Source organism: Podarcis erhardii (assembly GCF_964252035.2).
Source record: "Podarcis erhardii genome assembly, chromosome: 10".
In the NCBI taxonomy this organism is placed as follows: Eukaryota; Metazoa; Chordata; class Lepidosauria; order Squamata; family Lacertidae; genus Podarcis; species Podarcis erhardii.
The window spans coordinates 29,928,238-29,947,767 of record NC_138500.1 but is presented as its reverse complement, the minus strand read 5'-3'; the positions used below and the strand labels follow the sequence as shown (position 1 = coordinate 29,947,767).

Below are 19,530 nucleotides of genomic sequence, written 5' to 3'. Positions count from 1 at the left end.
GCACATCTCTGAACACAAACCAGAGGGAAAGTCAGAAAAGGGAGTCTTAATGTGTTTGGGTGAGCGTGCTTAGGCTCCTTGCGATCGAGAACCAGCTAAGGCATGGAGAGGCTCATGGGGAGGATTCTAGGCCTGTTGGGTGAATGCATTTAGAATCTCCAGACTTTCCCTCTCAACATGGGTCTGAAGCAGAGCTGGTAAATGCAGGGACACTTGAGATGGATTTGCATATCCACCCCCACCCCCTTTTAGCCTTCATGCTTTCAGGGCCAGAGGTTGTAGAGAATCACTGCATTTGACAAGGTGGAATTGGCCTACCTGGATTTTCTCACTGTCTCATAGTTGAAAACACCTAGACAGAGGTGGCAGCACACAGCCTACATTAGTTTCTAATCTTTCCGGTTGTTTTGGGCAAACTACTCACCCCATTCCTTTATACTTCAAAGCTGCGATGAGCCCTTAAGCTCAACTTTCAGCACAGAGCCCAGAAACATTAAGCAGCATCATTAAACCCATAAGCAATTCTGGGGATCTGCAAAATTTGGCCAATTAGGAGCAGGCAAGTGTTTGTGCCCTGCCCCACGCCAGTCTCAGGAAGGGTGATGGTGTATTGCTCCCAGTATGGTACTTTGGAATCTACTAACCCACTCACGAAAGGCAAGACTCAGCAGCTGAACTACAACTCCCATCAGCCCCAGTATGGCCACAGACAAGGGATGATGGGAGTTGTAGTTCAGCAACATCTGGAGGGCTAAAGGTTCTCCACACCTGCTCTAGGAGAAGGGCATGGATTCATCAAGCTTGGAGAAGTCAGTGCTCACCACTGCGAACAACGGGGGGTGGGGTGGGGTGGAGAGCACAACTCCTCCTCTTTGTCATTGAGATCCCTGGAGGGGTAACTGTAGGAAAATGCCCCGCTTCGGAGCTCTCACCTTGGTTGGGGTTGTTGAAATGGTTGTAATACTGAGAGACGTAGGTCATGATGCTGAGGCAGTCGGGGACCTTCATGGAGACCATGTCACTGGGATCCAGCAGGGCAGGGATCCCCAGCTCTTGCTCAGCCACCTCAAAGGCCTGCAAAGGCAACAAAGAGCAGACAATCAGGAAGCGGAAGCTGACTCTGAGAAAGAGACAGGCACGCACCACTGGTGGAACAAAATAAGGGCAGAAGTCGCCAAGTAGAAACTTGCAGTACAGAAGGAACTAATAAGGAAGATGACACATATTGGGACTTAGGCCACTCATACCTCCTCTTTCCATTGGCATTGCTACCAGTCACAATGACTATGTTTTGCCTCCACTGTCAGATGCAGCATGCCTCTGAATGCCAGGGGATCACAAGTTGTCGGGGATAACAGGTTGGGAGAGTGTTGCTGTGCTCAGGTCTGCTTTCGGGCTTCCCATAGGCATTGGGTGCCAGAAGAGGTGGGCCTTTGGCCTGAACCAGCAAAGCTTTTCTATTGTACACCTCCAAAATTTCAGCAAGGGTCCAATGATCCTTTCCATCATTTTAGTTTAACACCCCCCTCCCCCCCCCAAATTATCTCTTTCTCTCTCTCTCTCTCTCTATATATATATATATTACTTACATACATACACACTTTAATTGGGGAGAAGTTAGTGGCAATAGAAGTGCCCCTGCCAGGGTATGGCAAAGTGAATTTCTCCAGTCATTAGCAATTGCTCGGGGACAGAGAATGAAGCAGAAGTAATAGAGATGACGACGCTATATTTGCTTCCAGCATGGCCCATTAGTCAGAATTTGGACTCTGACCAATTCTCAGCTGCACCACAGGACTTACTGGGCGACCTTGAGGCTCTCTCCCTCAGTTTGAGAATGTTGGCGCTTATCAAATATAAAGCATAAATCATATTGTGCGGAGTATATTTTATTTATTTGTTTGCTTAAAATTGCTTGCTACCTGGAGATACCAGGGATCAAACTTGAAAACTTCTGCTTGCAAAGCAAATGGTTCCATTTGGTCTTGGGATGGGAGTTTAAACACGGTAAGAAAGCCTGGTACCATGACTTTAGCGCCAAGGGAAACATAAAGGCAAAACTTTGATAAAGGCACTCTTGACTAAGTATGCCTGAACGTTTATACGGTACATATGGTTTGCTCTGGCGTTTTCCAGAATGGAACCACAAAGGATTATGTCAGAACCAGCCCATCTCCAGCAGAAGTCTGCAATTACATCAACGCTTGTTTGCCCAGCTGAGATTATTATTTACACTTGCTTGGTATCGCTGGCAGGCCGCAAAGAGAAATCTAAGCACATTCCTCCACTGTCATGGCAAGTCCATCATGCTGGGCTGCATATTTGGGTCTGCAAGTTTGCTGTGCAAATGTGGAATCTCATATGCTACCCTGGAAATCTGAACTTGATTTCTTTTTTAAGGAACAGAGTGGGGGGGGGGAGAGAGTTTCTAACAAATACAGTCTGGTTGCAACTAGTTTTATTCAGTCTGTTTGAATAAGGATGGAGCTGTACACTGACCACATTCAGATGGCCATATCTCATCTTAATAAGTCACAGCCTCCTTTGGGAGGAATAGTGGCATATGACATTAATAAAAATAACATGAAAGAAAGAAAGAAAGAAAGAAAGAAAGAAAGAAAGGAAGGAAGGAAGGAAGGAAAGAAGGAAGGAAGGAAGGAAGGAGAGAGCGCCTTTGGGGCCTTTGCCCCATCCTTCACACAAGCAAGCAAACATGTCAGGGAGTCTTCAGTTTGCGTCTAGTCAGCATCAGACTGTCTAGAGAGACAATGGAGTGTGCCTCCGAGGGTGAAAGCAAACTGCTGTGTTAGCAGCACCAAAATGATCTTCCTGGGGCACAAACCTGGGCAGTATGTATGGAGGTCCTGGACTGCCCAGGCAACAAAACCCCTCTCTTGGCCTCGGTGATGTGGTCTAAAGGAAAGCAGAGCAATATGTTTGGTACCAGCTTGGCTGCAGGAGTTGCCAGAAGGAGGTGTAAAAGGCACCATCCAACCATCTTGAGGACTCCAGATTTGTCTAGGGTTTACTCCTCAGCTTTTTCTTCTCCCAAAGATATCCCACAAGACAGCGGAGGTTTAGGAGTAGAATTTTCCTCTTCCTAGATGGTTGCCAAGCCCCTTTTGCCCCTCACCAACTTAGTAATGTTCATTAAATTCCATGGCTCTACACTGATTAAAACTTAGCTAAAAGGTTTCATAATTCCAGCTTGTTCTGAAGCTATTAACCATAGTTTCCTAGTTCAGACAAAATGGGAAACTATAGCTAACAGTTTGTTTGTACAAGGAAGAAAGGATCCAAGAGTCTGTGTGTGCAGCCAAAAGTCTAATTCGTATTTCATCTTATTAAGCTGAGATAAAGTCATACAAACTTCCTAAGTGAACACATTCTTCCTTCTTTTCAGTACTGGCTGCTTTCAGTTTCATTTCTGCTCCTTTTCCTATACAAACCAATTCCCTTGCCAGGCCCATCTCTATCCCAGAAACATTAAGCAGCTCACGATCATAAACTTTGGTCCACATGCCTTGCACGCATCCATTTAAACTTTACAGAAAACTGAAGGTCCAACACTTTCCAGAAGCAAAAGCTGGTAGTTACTGGACAAGGCAGTTGACATTCATAAGATGAAAAGGGAACATCCTCATTTCTTTATATAGACTGAACATTTGGAATTTGCAAGTGAGTGAATTGCAGAACCTGGGTACTTAGAAGAACACAAAAACAAGATCATCCTGGTGGGCACAGTAGATGATCTTTTGGGTGATTCTATATTTATTATTAATTAATGACTATTTATATTTATACTTCAATATCTTCACTTGCTGGATATCAACATATTTATATTTAGGTGGGAAGAGATAAGAGGGATAATCCCCTCTGTACTTCAAGAAGTGAATGCAGCCATCAGAAACACAATCATGCAGCCAGGGTTGGAAACAGTTGCCAAAATATCTGAGTGCCAGCATCGTATTTTCTAGACACCTGGGCAACCAGGTACCTGGGATTTTTTTCAAACCCTGCTGTAAACCAGAATGGCGTCAGAATTAAGTGAAGTAATCAAGAGGGAAGACAGAGGTGGGGACTCACCAAGCGGTTGTTCTCGTATACATTGTCCTTGGAAAGCGAATTAAAGTCCCTGAAAGAAAAAAATAATAATAAATAAAGGAGGTGACGCAAGAGGAGCAGGAAGCACAGTTCAATCTATACCAGATCACACATGAGATTTGAGAGGCAGCATCTCTGGGTAACCATTAGTATAGAGACACTTCAAAGCACACTTTTCAAACCACAGAATCTTTGTAGTGTAATTGTCCTTGATGTTACAGGCAGGAAAAGAAAGCTTCCGACTACGGCATTTTACAAAACACAAAGGCAGGAAATGCAGGCCATAGAACCTCGATTTTAGGGCAACCAAAGATAAAAAGTGAGCTTTGGTTCTTCTTATTATTTTCAAAAGAAAACCAGCACTTCCACTGCTGCTCCACAAAGGTAGTGTACAGTTCTACACCAATATGTTCTTAGCCAGTGCACGTATGACATTTCAGTCTATCCAAATAGGAATATACCATCATGTGGACTGCTTCACACATGACATTTCCCCTAGCAGAGGGCTGCTATACATCCGGAATTTTCTGGACATATGTGGGATTTGTCTTTTGGAAATAGCATCTGGGCACAATTTCCCAAAATTGGTAAAAATGTCAGGGAAAACCCAGGTGTATGGCAACCCATGTCAGAAGTGTTGGGTTTTTGGCAAATTTCCTTTAAAAAACAGCTCAAAAACGTCAATTTTGGGCGGGAGATTTTGGCCAAAACAACAACAACAACAACAAAAAACCTTTGCCAAAAAAACTCAACAACTTTTGTGTCTGGATTTTCACTTTCTGAAATATGGCAACTCTACCCTAGCATCCTGTGGTTGAAGAAAAACTTTGTGTACACCAATGAACAACATCGTAAGGGGAGACTGTGGTTTGCCACACTGTGAAGTAAGTTAGTGCTTCCACCTAAAGGAGGTGGGGTGTAAGACCATTACATCCAGAGTCTAAAACTACCCAGTGGCACTTAATTGCTAATGGTGTGGATGCTTGTTCAGCAAAAGAGGTAACATTTGCCAAGATTTCCAGTGCCTTTCGCAAAGGAGGAAACTTAACAAGCTAGGGCATGATCTGCAAATGTCTGAGCTATTGCACATCCACCATAACAGCAACCATGATTGGTTATGATGGCACCATCTGCCCAATGATCTCAGCAATTGTGTGTGTATTTTAAACCCTTAATTAGGCATCTCCATGCTCCTGAGATGAAGTCAAAGATCATAGAATTGTAGGGCTGGAAGGAACCCAGAGCGTCATCTAGTCCAACCCCCTGCTGCTTCATGTGCAGGAAAACAAGCACTTTGGTTAAGGATGAGGCTACGCTCCCTTTCTTCACATGGATGCATTTCATCAGTTGCACAAGGATTTTATTTTTAATTTAGTCTGTTCTCCTGCTACCCTAAAGAGTTTTAGCACTTACAATCTATGCAACATGTCCTGTGTTAAGGATAACAAAATCTAACTTTGACTGAAATCTTATGAATACTTTCTCAGGAACTCCATATGGCTAACTTCCTGAACAAACATATGTAGGTCTGGTCTATGCATGTCTTTCTTTTCCTGTTATTCATGTTACTTATAAAAACTGAAAAGTAAGAAGAGTTTCAATTTGTGGGCCCTTCCAAGCAATGTTCCTCACACAAAACACAGAGCGAACCTTGCCATCTTACTGGCATATTGCTGAGCGAGTGCCCTCAAGAGAAAAAAAGGTGTATTTCTTTAGCCTTATATGCAAGTCTCGGAAATCAGAGGGACCTGAGAATATAGAAATAGAATTCATTCATGCCATTCTGACATTAGAGTAAATGTTGCTTTTTATGCACCACCCAGTATCATTACTGCATCTGTTTCAGAGATACCCATTTCAGGCCCCAAAAAGTTTGATCTTCAAATCAGCCTAAGCAAACCTAGCTAGCACGGTGTGGGTATTCCCATTACTGAGGTGACCTCAGAGAAGAACCTTCTGGCCACTGGCTAACTACTAGATCCTTCAGGGCAAGATGGAATATAAGGCACTCCTGTTCTGCATGAGCTTTCCTTGAGCAACGTAAGCTTGCTGAGCAATAGTGAAAGAGGGAGGGAGGAATGAAGGAAAAGATGCAGCTGAGAGCAGCAGCTCAGAAACACGGTGTGAAATGTGCTAGTTATAGCCGGAGTCGAGGAAGTTCACAACTGGATAATCAAAGACACGTGATGCTAAACATTCATTTTTCTCCAAGAGGACAAAACACTTTTTTGTTTGTGCAAGGTTTGTGCATTTCCCAGCAAGGCCTCCTAGCAGTACTGCTTTTAAGCTCATCCATCCAATGGAGACTCAACTGCAGGAACTACTCACTAAGAAAGGATGGGATTTCAGCACAGATACAGCCAGGAGGGGCTCGGCTCAAAGCTGGAGCAGGTTTAGGCAACACAGAGGCAAAAGTGGGTCATATGATATTGCAAACTTCTCTCTCTGTGCAACTAATAATCTTAGAAACCTACTTTGAGAGGTGAGGGCTAGCTGATGGGCCTTAATCCCTATCCCGTACCACAGATGCCGATTTCTGTATATCCATCTTGCCCCCAGGTTGGCAGCACAGAGAGCCAGGCAGCGCCTCTCAGGAGCCAGGTTTAGCCCAGGGCTTCTAGCTGCTAACTCTAAAGCAGCAGGGATTTCTCTTTGTGATTTATTTGTTAATCTCAATATGAAACACCTCCTCTGTCATCATCTCACATACAAAAAAATAAAGCACGGGAATTATATGCAGCCAGGACACAACATTGACTAGCTGCTCGTATATAAAAGGTGTCTTAATGCTTGGCATGTACAGAGGCACCACAGCCCAGAGAAAACTTCACTGAGCCCAAGGATGGTATTAATATTGATACAGGGGAGAGAGAGAGCTCATTGGTCAAATTGAACCAACATGCAACTCACTGGCCCAGGGTTTGAAAAGCTGTGTCTGATCCCAGGCTCCTCTGGTTCATTGTGTAGTCAGAAAAAGGAGTGACTACCCTGAAAACAAAAGGGCAAGGCTTATTCCAGGTGCGAGTGAATGACAAGGAACATATGGGTTGCCACACATCACCTTCACTGAATGGCCACAATGAACAGAGAGGGTGGAGGGGTCTATCATCCTCTTCCTCAACCCATATCTAGTTCACCACCAATGATGTATACGCAGTTTCAGTGCCCCCTACAAATAGAGCTGTGTGTATTCCACAATGGTGCGCAGGGAAGGGGGAAATAACATAATTCAGCTTCTTTGGTGCCTATACTTAAAAAAAAATCAAGTTCCTAGTCCTTAAGATTGTGAAGATATGCTTAAAAGCACATTGACAACCCCTGGTGAAATCTCAGGTCAAAATGACTGCAAGATTCCACATGGCCAATAGGCAGAACATCCCTCCCCTATAACTAGTGCAAGCTGAATAAGTCAGTAAACATACAGACTAAAATACGCAAAATAAGAATTTAAAAGTATTCTATTCAAGTCACAGAAATCTTTCCTTAGTGGAGTTTTGATTTATTTGGTGGTAGCGCAGCTGGGATAGCTCAGTCAGTAGAGCATGAGGCTCCTATTCGCAGGGTTGTGGATCCAAGCCCCACTTTGGATAAAAGATTCCCACATTGAATGGGGGTTGAGCTAGATGATCCTCACCGTCCCTTCCAACTCAACAATTCTATTACTTTTTACCACACAAAGCCCTGATCATATGGTCTGTGGAAGCTGTGGCAATGATTAATAGCACAGCTGCATGTGAGCATTCAGGGCTTTTATAGAATTCACTGTAGTCTAAGCAGATTCTTTGAGTTCTCCAAGGCCTCAGCTGAAACAGCCAGTCCATGTGGAGGACCTTGCAACCACAGCCAGAACCCATTAATATGAAGGGAAGGAGAGAGGGTCTGCTTTTGATCTGTTCGAGTGGTTCTTTCCACTCTTAGATCCCCTGCTTCCAAATCAAGGCATACTAAAGTGGTTAAAATGATTCAACACTCCCCTTAGATGCTGCTTCGAAAATCCTTTCTTAACGTGCCATGTCCTTGTAAGGTCCTATGTGTCAAGTCTGCAGTATAGTTCACTAAACTGAGAAGTGCTTAGTTAGACCATCTGCTAGAAAAGAGATTTATGTCCTGGATATTTAGCAGCAACGACTTCTGCTTAATGGGATAGGAAAGCTGTTTGGAGGAGAAGTTTGCCACTGCTGAATGTAGCTCTTCTGACCCACTTGTTCAGATGCTGGCTTAGGCCACATGCTCTTTAAACAACTGCTTTTTGGACCCTTAACAGCTGCCACACACATCTAAAAAGTGTATGAATTGTTCACTGTTCTCATGCCTGTCCGTCATCACATGTCAATGTCACACAGTACTGAATGGAGACCCTTGGCAAGAACTTCTCCACCTGTGAAGAGAGAACAATGTCCTAGCAACAAACCCTTGTTTCCTACAGGTTGTGGATTTACTCTCTCGCATGTGGTGTGGACCTGTGCTAAACCAAAGCTGATTTAATTAGCAGCTAACCTTCTGTGTCTACACTGAAAACATCTCAGAATTAGAGTAGAAATCACCAAGATAATGTGCTAGCACAATTCAGTCTCCATTCTGAAGAGTAGCAAATGTTCTCATAAAAAAGGGCCAATCATGATGATGATAATATAACACACATATAAGAAGGGAATATTTATTTTAAAAATTACGTTCTGCTTTTCTTCTGTTATGGAATCCAATGCAGGGTATATAAGGTGCCCAGATGGTCACCTATCCAGACAACTGCCTAGACTTTCTTAGACTTCAGCAAGTCTCATGCACTTTCAGGTCACACCTTGGCACCATTTACATACATTACCACAACGAATTATCCTTATGGCTTTGTAAGGTAGGCCAGTATTCTTGATTCCAAATAGCAGAGAGGGAAGGGTCTGAAGCTGAGAGACTACTGGCTTGTGTAAGGCCGCCTTGCAAGAAAATCAAAACCAGAGACTTCATGTGTTTCTGGAAAATCTACCCCAGCAATCTGTCTCCTGCAGAGGTCAGTAAAATTCCCTAGGAACCTTTGAGGCAGAGCATGATGAAAACGAACCTACTGTCCGTTACTGTTGCCATCAGTAGCCCTGTTCTGCCACCAAAGGAGGTGTGGCTAACAGTAAAAAGACCTTCTTGGTAACTACTCAATTGCTGAATTCTCTCTCCCAAAAGTTCAGTTGGCCCTTTTGTTCATAGTTTCCCAGTTGTCAGACAAGACTTCTTTAAAAATAATGATGGTCAAGTTTTTAATGAGTTTTAACTGTATGTTAAATTTGTTTTTATAACATTTTTACTATTTTCAATTTCTATCATATCTAGACTGTGTTTTTGTTTGTCCCAAACTACCATAAGGGTCCTAATTCAAGATTTTTTTAAAAAAAATGCCATCCCCTGTCTGCAGCAGGGCCCTCTAGATACTGCTGGACTCCAGCTCCTTCAGCCCCAGGCAGCATGGCCAATGGTCAGGGATCATGGGGCTCATAGTCCAGCAACATCTGGAAGGTCATGTTTCCCAGTTCTCACCTACATGTTTATTTGAAATGCTAGTTAATTTTTAAAACTTTTATTTTAAATTAAAATCTTTGACAAGCAAGACTTGAATTTGAACACTCTCAAAGCTCTACATAAGGAAGTTTCCTCTTGAAACGGCACCAATTTTTCTCCCCAGGCACTTAATCAGATCATAAGGAAGCAGGACCAGATGCAACCGTCCATTGTAATAGAAGCACAGAAGTCACTGAAGGACACAAACTAGGTCACATTCATCAATCTCTTGCTTTTGTCTCTGGGTGTTATTCTCCAGTGCTGCAATTCACAAGTCATGTTTATAAATAGTAATATGGAAGGAAGCAGCACGTTGTCTGAGACAATGCAGGAAGCTTTCAAAATGAGATTAGAAGGTGAAGTATTAATTACTACACTAAATGGCAATGATAATACTGAATTGTCAGGAGAAGTTGGCACTATCACATATTAAAGGCAATCTGTCTCTCTTTCAAGAAAAAGGCTCAACCAGTTTGCAACAACCAGGTGTGTGATAAAGAAACCCCTCAGTGTACTGGGTTAGATAAGGAAGCTGAACCGATCAAAGGTTGCACATGAAAGGTTGCATTCAGATTTTAAGACGACACCACCAGCATCCCAATAATCAGATGCCTCTCTTTTGGCTGGAAAGCTCCTCTATGATGTCAAAGCAGCTAAACCAATGGCAGTCTGAGGCCACCACTCCCATCAGAGCAGCCCAAACAAAGAGGAGCCCCATTATCAGGTTCAATCTGCTCCCTCCAAGTCCTCTTTGATAAGGATGTTTTCAACTGCCTAACTAGACCCCAGACTTCAGAAAAAGTCTACAACCTCTCTTCCTTGATATGGATTGAGGACTTCATCTGGTATTCCCTTATATATGGGCCTAGTTTGCACATAAAACTGAGCCAAACTATGGCTTAGCACGAATGATCAAACATGCAAGTCCCTCCCAGCCTAACTGCAGCCATAGTGCTCCTTTCCCAGCCCTAATACGCTACCCATAGTTAAGTCATGGTTTACATTAGTGTCCCCTCCAGACTCAGGTTTATGGTTTGTTTCCCGCTCTCAAAAAAGAGAGAGTGATAAACCAAAAACAGACTTTGGTTACAACGCACGGTGCCTCTGCAGCAAGACCGAACCATGAGACCAGGTTCAAGCATAACACCATGGCTTTGCTCGCTATAGTACAGCAGCTGCCGCTATGATCTTTGGTCTAGGAACTTCTACGTCTGCTTGTTCAGGCTAAACCATGGTTACACACAACCTGGGTCATGAGATCACCTTTAGGCAGATTAATTACTCCCACGTTTTAACTACCCTAATCTCTATATACATCTATGGGTGATCAAAGAAGGATTAAAAGGGCGGACTCTCCTTCCAGCCTTTTCTAGGCTCCCATTTTTGAGGCGAGGCCCTAATTTGTACTGGCAACTGTAATGAGCAAAGGACAGAAGTCACTCAGGATCAATGAATATGGAGCAGAAGGGTGTGCGCTTGAGTGCATGTTTCCGTTGACAAGGCTTCCCCTCCTACCTGCCAGGTGTGGCAACCTGGGCTCCCTCTCCTCTCTCCTAAAGCGTCTAAATCCCACTCGAGGGCTACCCCACATCTACCCCATGGCCAGGGGGCTTCCTTCCTTCCTTCCTTCCTTCTCTACGGCTTGTTCCTCCCCTGCCCTCTTTTCAAATCTCCATTCCGCAGCCGCAGAGGAGTCGTTCCCCGGGCGGGCTGCTTGCCCAGGCGAGAGCGCGGCTGCTGGGCCTAGTCCCGGAGGGGGGCGCGGTGAGGTGGGGTCGGGGGTCTGAGGCGCTCGCCCGGTACTCACAGCAAATCAGGCCGGTTCCGATGGAGGATGGCGCAAAAGGCCAGGCCGTCCCGGAAGGAGCTGCTGAGGTCTCGGATCTCCACGCCCGGGTAGCCCTCGCACTGGCGGCGGCACCAGGCCTGCAAGGCGCTGCGGGGCCCCGACATCGGGGCGGGCGACGAGCCGAGCAGCGGGGCGCGGGTCCAGGCTCAGGGAGCCGCCGCCGCCGCCGCCGCCCTGGCCCGGCCGAGGGACATGGATGGGGCGGAGAGGCCGGCGCGCGCCTTGGTTGGATGCGGGCGGCTCCTGCGCGGCTCGAGGCGGGTCTGTGCCTCCCAGCCCGGCGCGGCTCCTTTGCCCCGTGCTTGGGCGGGGAGGCTGAGCTCCGGGGCCCGCGCTCAGGTTCCCTCTGCCGGCTCCCGGCTCGCCTCCTACCCCCGGGGGGCGCCTCCTTCCTCTCTCGCCCAGCCACACCGCCGGGCTCTGCTCAGACCTGTCGCCGCCGCCGCCGCCGCTGCTTCTCCGCCCATGATGATGATGGTGATGATCCCCGCGCCGACCCCACCGGAGCGGTTACTCGTGGAGCGGCCCCGGGAGAGAAGCCCGTCTGGGCCGCGAGCTGGCGGGCGAAGGGAGGTGCGGCGCGGCCGCCGGGCTGGAGAGGAGCAGGAGGGCATGCCTCGCTCCCCGGCAGCCGAGAGGGGACGGACTCCGGCAGCGGAGCGCGCTGGCTGGAGATGCGGCAGTTTATTTTTAGGAACACCAAATGGAGCTTCCATGGGCAGAGGCAGCGGGCCGCTCAGCGCCTGCTGCATCCGCGGGAAACGGGTCTGTGAGCTTCCCGGAAGCACCGAAGGGGCTTCTGTGGAAAGCGGAATATTTGGGCTAGAGATGGGGGGGCAACCTTTGGTCCACCAGGTGTTGCCGTACTACAACTCCCAATACTCACACCCCGACCATCGGCCTCTGTTGGCTCGGGCTGGTGGGAGTTTTGAGTCCCTTAGCTGCTTCAGGTTCCCCACTTTCGGGGCTAGCTGGGATTTTGGTCTGCGCCATCATGACATGACGCTGGGCTGGAGGAGACCAGGCATACAAGCAGGAGTTTGGTGCTGAAGGATTGGTAGTTGTGGCAGGGAAGGCCTGAGCGCTGGAGAGTTCAGCGGTCCTCCTGGGAATGCCAGACCAAACTCAAATCTGTAATATCAGGTCCCAGACACAGAATGAGTCCTGTAGGCTAAGCTGATTTTCTGTAAAATGGTGACTGCCTAAGGCCACACAAAGGTTACCTGTTACTGAAATGCCCCCAAATTAAGCTGAAATAATACTAAATCCTGCCCCCTTTTTTCCTTACAGAGTCATTAGGGTAAGGTTACAATATTTTTTCCAATGAATCCTGGGACACTTTTCAACTTCAATGGATTGTATGGGGACAGTCCCCATGAAACAGGGACATCTGGTAACCTTACACTAGGGGGAAATGTGCAGGTATATGTATCTACTATTTACAGCTCTAGGGTTCTGGCCAACCAGTGCAGATGTTTTGGGGGAAATCCAGCCTAGATACTTGCACCTAATTCCCTTTGCAATCAGTGGGATTTAAGCAGGTCATCATAACTATTTTTTTCACATGGATTCTCATGGGACATAAAGGCAACTAGTTTAGTTAGTCTGGATCCAACTCAAAGACTTGTAAGCATATTGGACCACTTAATTTCAGGTTGTCATTTCACATTAATTTACAACACAGATACTACCTGCCTGGCACATATTATTGTTGCAGAGTCTGGAAAACCTTCCTTTGTTAGGAAGACGGTTTGTTAATGGTCCAGGTTGGCCATGGGGGAAATCTCTCTAGGAGAACTACCGTAATTATCAGGAAATGGTTTCTGGATGTAGAGATCTCTCAGAAATATTTGGGGCTGAAAAAGCCATCAGTGTGTGTCAGAAGAAGAAAGTAAGTTAAACCATTGTCTCTTGCTTCCCTTGGGCAGGTAGCGCTAATAATGGTTGCAGACAACGAGAGAGAGAGAGAGAGAGAGAGAGAGGGGAGTTGTGCCCTGGAGGCACCCAGTGAGTTGCATGGTGCATCCCTCTGGAGTGCCTGTGCCCCCGGATATGTTCTACCTGTATAATGGTAAATAAGCAAAATATTGCAGAAACACAGTTTCCAGTTCTCCACTCACACACATACCCCAAACGAAACCGAACTCTGGCAGTGCTGCTTTTTTAACTACTCACAGTTCAGGGAAGTGAGGAGCATGTGACTTCTAAAAAGTTGCTGAGAATTGCCTGGCCTCTAGAGCTGAGCTAAATCAGAGTGAGCATTACTGCAGAAAAAAGGTACAAGTGTGAAGGAAGAAAAGGAGTCACAAGCGCCATGTGTGAAGCCTTTGGCCACTTTCAGACTCTGGTTATTTTGCAGGAGGGATTCAAGTACAAGCTGGAAATTTAGGTCTGTGCAATTTAAGTAGCTTAAAGTGCTCTGTTGCCCTTGCACAACAAATTCACTTTAAAAAAGAGACATCAGACTTCTTGTGGTTAGGGAAGTGTGCCCTTTGTGGTCTGCATGCAGTCTAGGGCTGCCCAGTGCATGATATGTCTGCACAATGCTATACCAACCTGCGGGGCATTTCTTTTCAAACTGCACTGAAGAGCCAAGCTGGTCTGTACCAGCCCAACCTGCCTGCCAACCATAGCATGAGCTTTCCAGCCACCAGTGGGGAAAGAGGGCGGCTGTAGTAGTGCAATACGACTCCATTCTACTCTCACCTGATAATCCAGTTTTTCAATGAAATAGTCAAGTCAGCATTCCACAACTTGGTCCTCAATGTGCTCTTTGTGTCGTCGTCCCCTTTTGTATTTTTAAAATCTGCAAACCTTGGGGTTTCCCCCAACCTCCAGCAAGTGTATGTGTGGTGCCGTTGCCTTTTTGCCTATATAAGCCAAGAATGGAGAACCTCTGGCCTGGGAGCCAAATGAAGACTTCCAAGGCTCTCTCTGCCCCTTGGAACTCTCCCCAGGCCACATCTGTCACTGATCTTGCTTCAGAGGATAGAATGAATATCTGACCCAGTTTCTCAGGGAAGGCTCTAATAGAGGAGGCAAGGGAGTGGGGACCCATTCATTGATTCTTACACTAGTTGGTTTTCCCCAAAATGATGCAGCAAATAAACTTTAGCCTGATGGCTCAGGCTAAAGTTTTCAAAATTCTAACTCCAACCCTCCCATTAACACTCAAGACAGTTACCTCACTAGAACATGCAGAGCTTGTACTGCCTGTTTTTTGATCATTTGAATGCATCTGAAAGACAGAAATTTAGCATCGAAAGGAAGGCCGTATTTAGCATATATTGCTTTTTGTTTGTGGCTTTGGACCCCCTGATGAAAAACCAGGACTCTTCTAAACAACTATATAAATCTACATAAATCACATACATTTTGGCATTAGTGAGTTCCAGTTGGCATCTTTCAAAACGTCATTGCCCATCCTCTCTGGGAATGAAAGAGAAGGAGATTTTGGTCCCACGCTGTGACACTAATGAATGTGCATTTTGTTACATGTTCCCCGCTGCCAAGCGTTGAGAAGTTCCAGGGACAGCACAACAGAATTAGTTTCTTTTGAATGAGAGAGCACAGGACTATTGTGGCAATTTTTTTGGTAATATTTGCTTTTAAAACAGATAGGCAAGCCAAGCATAGTGGAGGTGAGAGCTACTAATCCTTCATGAACTCTACAAAAGGCGCAACTGTACACCAAGGATGTTTCAGCCAAATCAACACATACTCTGCCTCTGAAATTCATACTGCAGAACTGGCTCTAAACCATTTCACCTTCTCAGTATCTGCTGGGAGTATTCCATTCCAAGGGCTGGAGAGGGAGACCCAGCTATTAAGGAGCATTAGCATTCTTGTGATCAAAAGTCACTAGCCATTCATTCAGAATTATCAAAACCAGGCATAAACTAAACAATATTGTGTAAACCTCTGGAGGGCTAAGGTTCTCCACACTGAATTAAGCTAAGGAATATGTGATTGAAAGAACCACATATTTATCTCTTGCTTGCCCATTTCCTCCCAACATTTCCTCAGTTTCCCTGCGTCTATTTTAGATTGTAAGCCCTTTGGGGCAGAAACCTGTCATACATGGTTCTTTTTAAAAGCACCATACATATTGCTAGGTAAAATGATGATGATGTGGTGAGAAAGGAATAATTAAAAACAGTAACAATACCGTTTGTTTCCCCCCACAAGTTTGATATTCTGCTTGACGGTAATAAAACCTCAAATAACATAATATTGGATCAGTTGTTTGGGAAAGCAAACACGGCTAGTCCAAGTCGTCTCCCAAGAAACACATGCAAAAACTGGTCAGACCAGGGGAACTGGAATGAGGAGCTAAGCAAGGTAGGTGTGGAAGGGTGTGTCCTGCATCGAAGCAAAGCCGTGACTTCACCTTTACAGGTACACAAGAGGATTTGGGGCTCTTAACAGCCAGTAACCTGGCAGCGGTGCCCTGAACCAGCCCTGCTGCAAGGAGCTATGGAAAACAGCGGCATTTTCAGACCAGCGGATACAATGAGTTCTTTGTGGTCTCCAAAGCCGAAAGGGCAGGAGTAGGCGAGCAGAAAGGCTGGAGGCCAAGCAATTCGGAATATGACATGCTCCTTCCAGATAGCTGCAGATGCTATGGCCTTAGCTAAGCCAGAAAAGATCCCCTTTGCTGCAGTCAGACTGCCCCCCTTCACATGTTTTCAAACAGTTTTGTGGCTTCCTTGATCCAGGTAATGAGGTTTACATGTCTCAAACTCTTCACAGAGGGTCCTTTCTTCTCGTTCTCTATGCTGCTCTTAACCTGAGAACAGAACACTCCTGAGGAGAACCTTTATTTCCAGCCAACTTACTTGTTCTACACTCTATTGTTATAAATAAGGGACTCAGCAGCCACATAAGATGATCTGTATGTGGAATTTAAGAATGGTTTACATAAAAGCAAAAGTATTTATTTTTCATTTGACTGCAAGCAAGAGGAGAGATAGCTTCTTTGCTGTTGGCTCTTTTTTCTTCAGTTGGATTCCTGTGAGGGATTAAAAATGAGAGAAACAGTGCTTTAATTGAGAGTCCTGCATGGCAGGGGGCTGGACTAGATGACCCTCAGGAATCCCTTCCAACTTCAAAAGTTATGAAGTGATTGCTGAAAGCAAACCGGGCCTACGGTGTTTAGCTAATTATCACTGAGACTGCTGGGAGAAGCACTGTTAAGTTGTCCCATGTTACAGAGGCCAGACTAACCTCACAGGTCCCATGTTGTGAAAACCTTCTTCCAGCAGAGATTCGATAGGCATCCTCACTTGTGACTTTCAAGCATCTCTTGAACACTTTTTAATGCCAATGGGTCTATGCAGAATTTTAAAACTGATTGTTTTGTATTGTTTTTAAGGGTGCTTTACATCTTAAGTATTGCTGTATACCTGTTGTTCTACATCGCCCGGAAAAATAAACCACAATGCTAAATGTGCAACAAATAAATAAATGAACTTCGTACAGCGTGTCTTGTTCAGACAGAGTCGCTTCGGTATGTGCATGCAATTTTAGCATGCCAGGGATCAGATGTCTGAACAGGCACCATGCTAGCATGTTAATACCGGACGCAGAGTTGGCCAATGGCTCCATTTACAATATGAAGCCAGGAGCAGTGTGGCATGGTGTGGAGATAAGTGCTTCTTCCTGATCTGGGATCATGGTTGCTCTGCAGCACCTCTTCGTCCCCGCCCCCCTTTGTGTCACCTCTTGCTGACACAAGAGGTCTTGAAGAGCTCGTCGCTATTTAGTCATACTTTGGTTGATTGATTTTGGAGATTTTTTTTTTAAATGGACTAACACCTTTGCTTTTTGCACCTCACTCCAAAATCTCATGATCTGATCTGACAAGAGTGTTTTACCTACCCAACGGCTACCAACTTTCAGAATCTATAACAGCAGCTGAGCCTGGAGAGGAGAAGCAACAACAATGTTGCTCCACAAAGGCTTCACCAGCATTTCAACAATTGGACTCTGTTGATGTGGCTGCGTGCTCCAAATTCCTTTTGCCTTCTGTCGGTGCCAGGCACAGACTCTTGACGGAGCCCAGCCTTCCTCTCGCAGCAAAGAGCAACTGGCCTGATTTCTTTCCAGGAGGTCAACTGTGGTGAGTGGAGTGAATCTCTCCTAACCTTTAGCAGCTTGTGGGGGGATCACAGTGGCTTAAGTGTGCAACGCATGACATAAGCCATTCCCTACTAAATTCCCGGGAATGCGTAACAGGTGCAAGATGCACAAGTTCCATATTTAAGCCCCAAGCAAAGGCTGCTTTGTGTATTTTTTTTATCACACATGTTGAAAACGCAACACGTAGAAGTAAGGATCATTAGGAAAAGAACTGAAAAATTGCCAATTCCGTAAAGGCATTATAAAAATCTATGATGCAACTGCTCTTGGAATATTGGGTAGAGTTCTGGTCGCCTCACCTCAGAAAGAAAAAGGAAATTCACACCCACCAGAGGTTGTGATTGCCACTTCAACGGCATTAGAAAACTGCTCCACTTCCCAGTGGGGAGAAGTTGTGGTGGACTGCGTGGTCACCAACTCCCCACCAGGGGTGGGGGACTTTGTCCCCCATTGCCTGGGGGATCCCGGCCATGTCAGAGCCGGGGGGGCGTGGCCGGGGGGCGTGGCCGGGGCCGTTTAAACCGAGGAGCAAGCCGGAGGACTTCCTCTTGGCTCGCTTCCTCAATCACCCGCCCTCCCTCCCTATTTGCAGGTTAGGCACTGGCCTTGCTATGGACTTCGGTTGGTCGCCTTGGTTGTCCGAGGGGCCTGGTAGGAATTTTTCCACTTGGCAAATTGGCACTGGCCATTTGGTTTTCACCTACCTCGTACCAATCGTCACAACTTTGTTAGGGTTGCGGTTAGGCATTGTTTGACCTTGTGTGGGGGAGGGGAGGTGTGACCATCATCCACCCCTCCATGCTTAAGAATATTCCGTTAAAGGAATCCGGGGGTGTTCATCTTGTCCGAAGCCTGGTCAGGGGCTAGGGCCTTGATACGACCCCGACGGGAACACCCGGGGGAGCTTGAGTTGGTTTGCATCAACAGGACTCCCCCTACCGGTGGCTTACCCTTTCTGGACTTCCTGCACAGAGGGCAGGAGTCAGATATAGTCGGGTCCAATCAATGCCTAAACCAATACCGCTCACATTCTGTAATTCAATAAAGTTGTGGCCAAATTTACCCAATAACATAAACCTAATATCTGTGTCCTTGTGTGAGTTATTTTCCAACAAGGGGGTGGCTGTGGGGTCTCGACACGCAAGAGGATTAGACATTCATGGAGGATGGGCTATCAATAGCTACATTCTCCCTCCACTGTGAGAAACAGTATGTCTCTGAATGTGTTGCTGGGAATCACGGGTGAGGAGGGTGCTGTTCTGCTCAGGTTCAGATTGCAGAATTCCCATGGGCATTGGGCTGGCTACTGTGAGAACAAGATGCAGGACTAGACGGGCCTTTGGCCTGATCATATATGTGTATGTAGTCCTATTCCCTCTGTCATCATGAGGGTATGTGCATGACTACAGCCAACTGTTACATTGGCTTTTCTCTTTTCTCTCTCTCTTTTTTTCTTTGGAAAGCTCACTACAACAAAGTTGGAGAACCAGTTTGTTAACGGTCGACACCGTTCATATAAACAGATCTTCCCAGACTAATGAACAGGACCTTCAGTCAAGAGTCATTATACATTGCAAATACGTACATCAACCACCCATTAATACCATTTAAGCTTATGCAGAACGCTAGAAGGTTTAAGTCTTCTCTGACTGTACAAAGTTGCTGCATGCATTCCAAATAAATATCACACAGCAGCAAGAAGCAGTTATATGAAATGTGTTCAGCAAAGTTGTGAAATACAGTGTTTGCAGGACTCTGGTTTTATATGGCTCTGATATCTCCCTCCATTTTGGAGGTGAGCAAACAGTACAAGGAAACCCTCAACAGGAGGCAGAAACTAGAAACAGACAATTGTGTTCTGTCCAAAATTGCTTTCAAAGCCTTCAAGCATC

The 19,530-nt window shown here is 45.8% G+C and overlaps 1 protein-coding gene across 2 annotated transcripts in view; it reads right to left on the bottom strand.

Moving 5' to 3' along the window:
* Window positions 1–11,650, bottom strand: part of MICALL1 (MICAL like 1) — a 31,983-nt gene extending 20,333 nt beyond the window's left edge. The window contains exons 1-3 of one of the 2 annotated variants that reach the window (XM_081878526.1): window positions 11,456–11,650; window positions 4,087–4,135; window positions 933–1,074 (exon numbers count right to left, since the gene is read on the bottom strand). In XM_081878526.1, coding sequence (XP_081734652.1) covers window positions 933–1,074; window positions 4,087–4,135; window positions 11,456–11,601 — 337 coding nt within the window. In that variant the 5' untranslated portion in view covers window positions 11,602–11,650. The remainder of the gene's footprint in view (window positions 1–932; window positions 1,075–4,086; window positions 4,136–11,455) is intronic. The other variant, XM_081878527.1, reaches the window with a different exon arrangement.
* Between the last annotated feature and the right edge of the window lie 7,880 nt (window positions 11,651–19,530).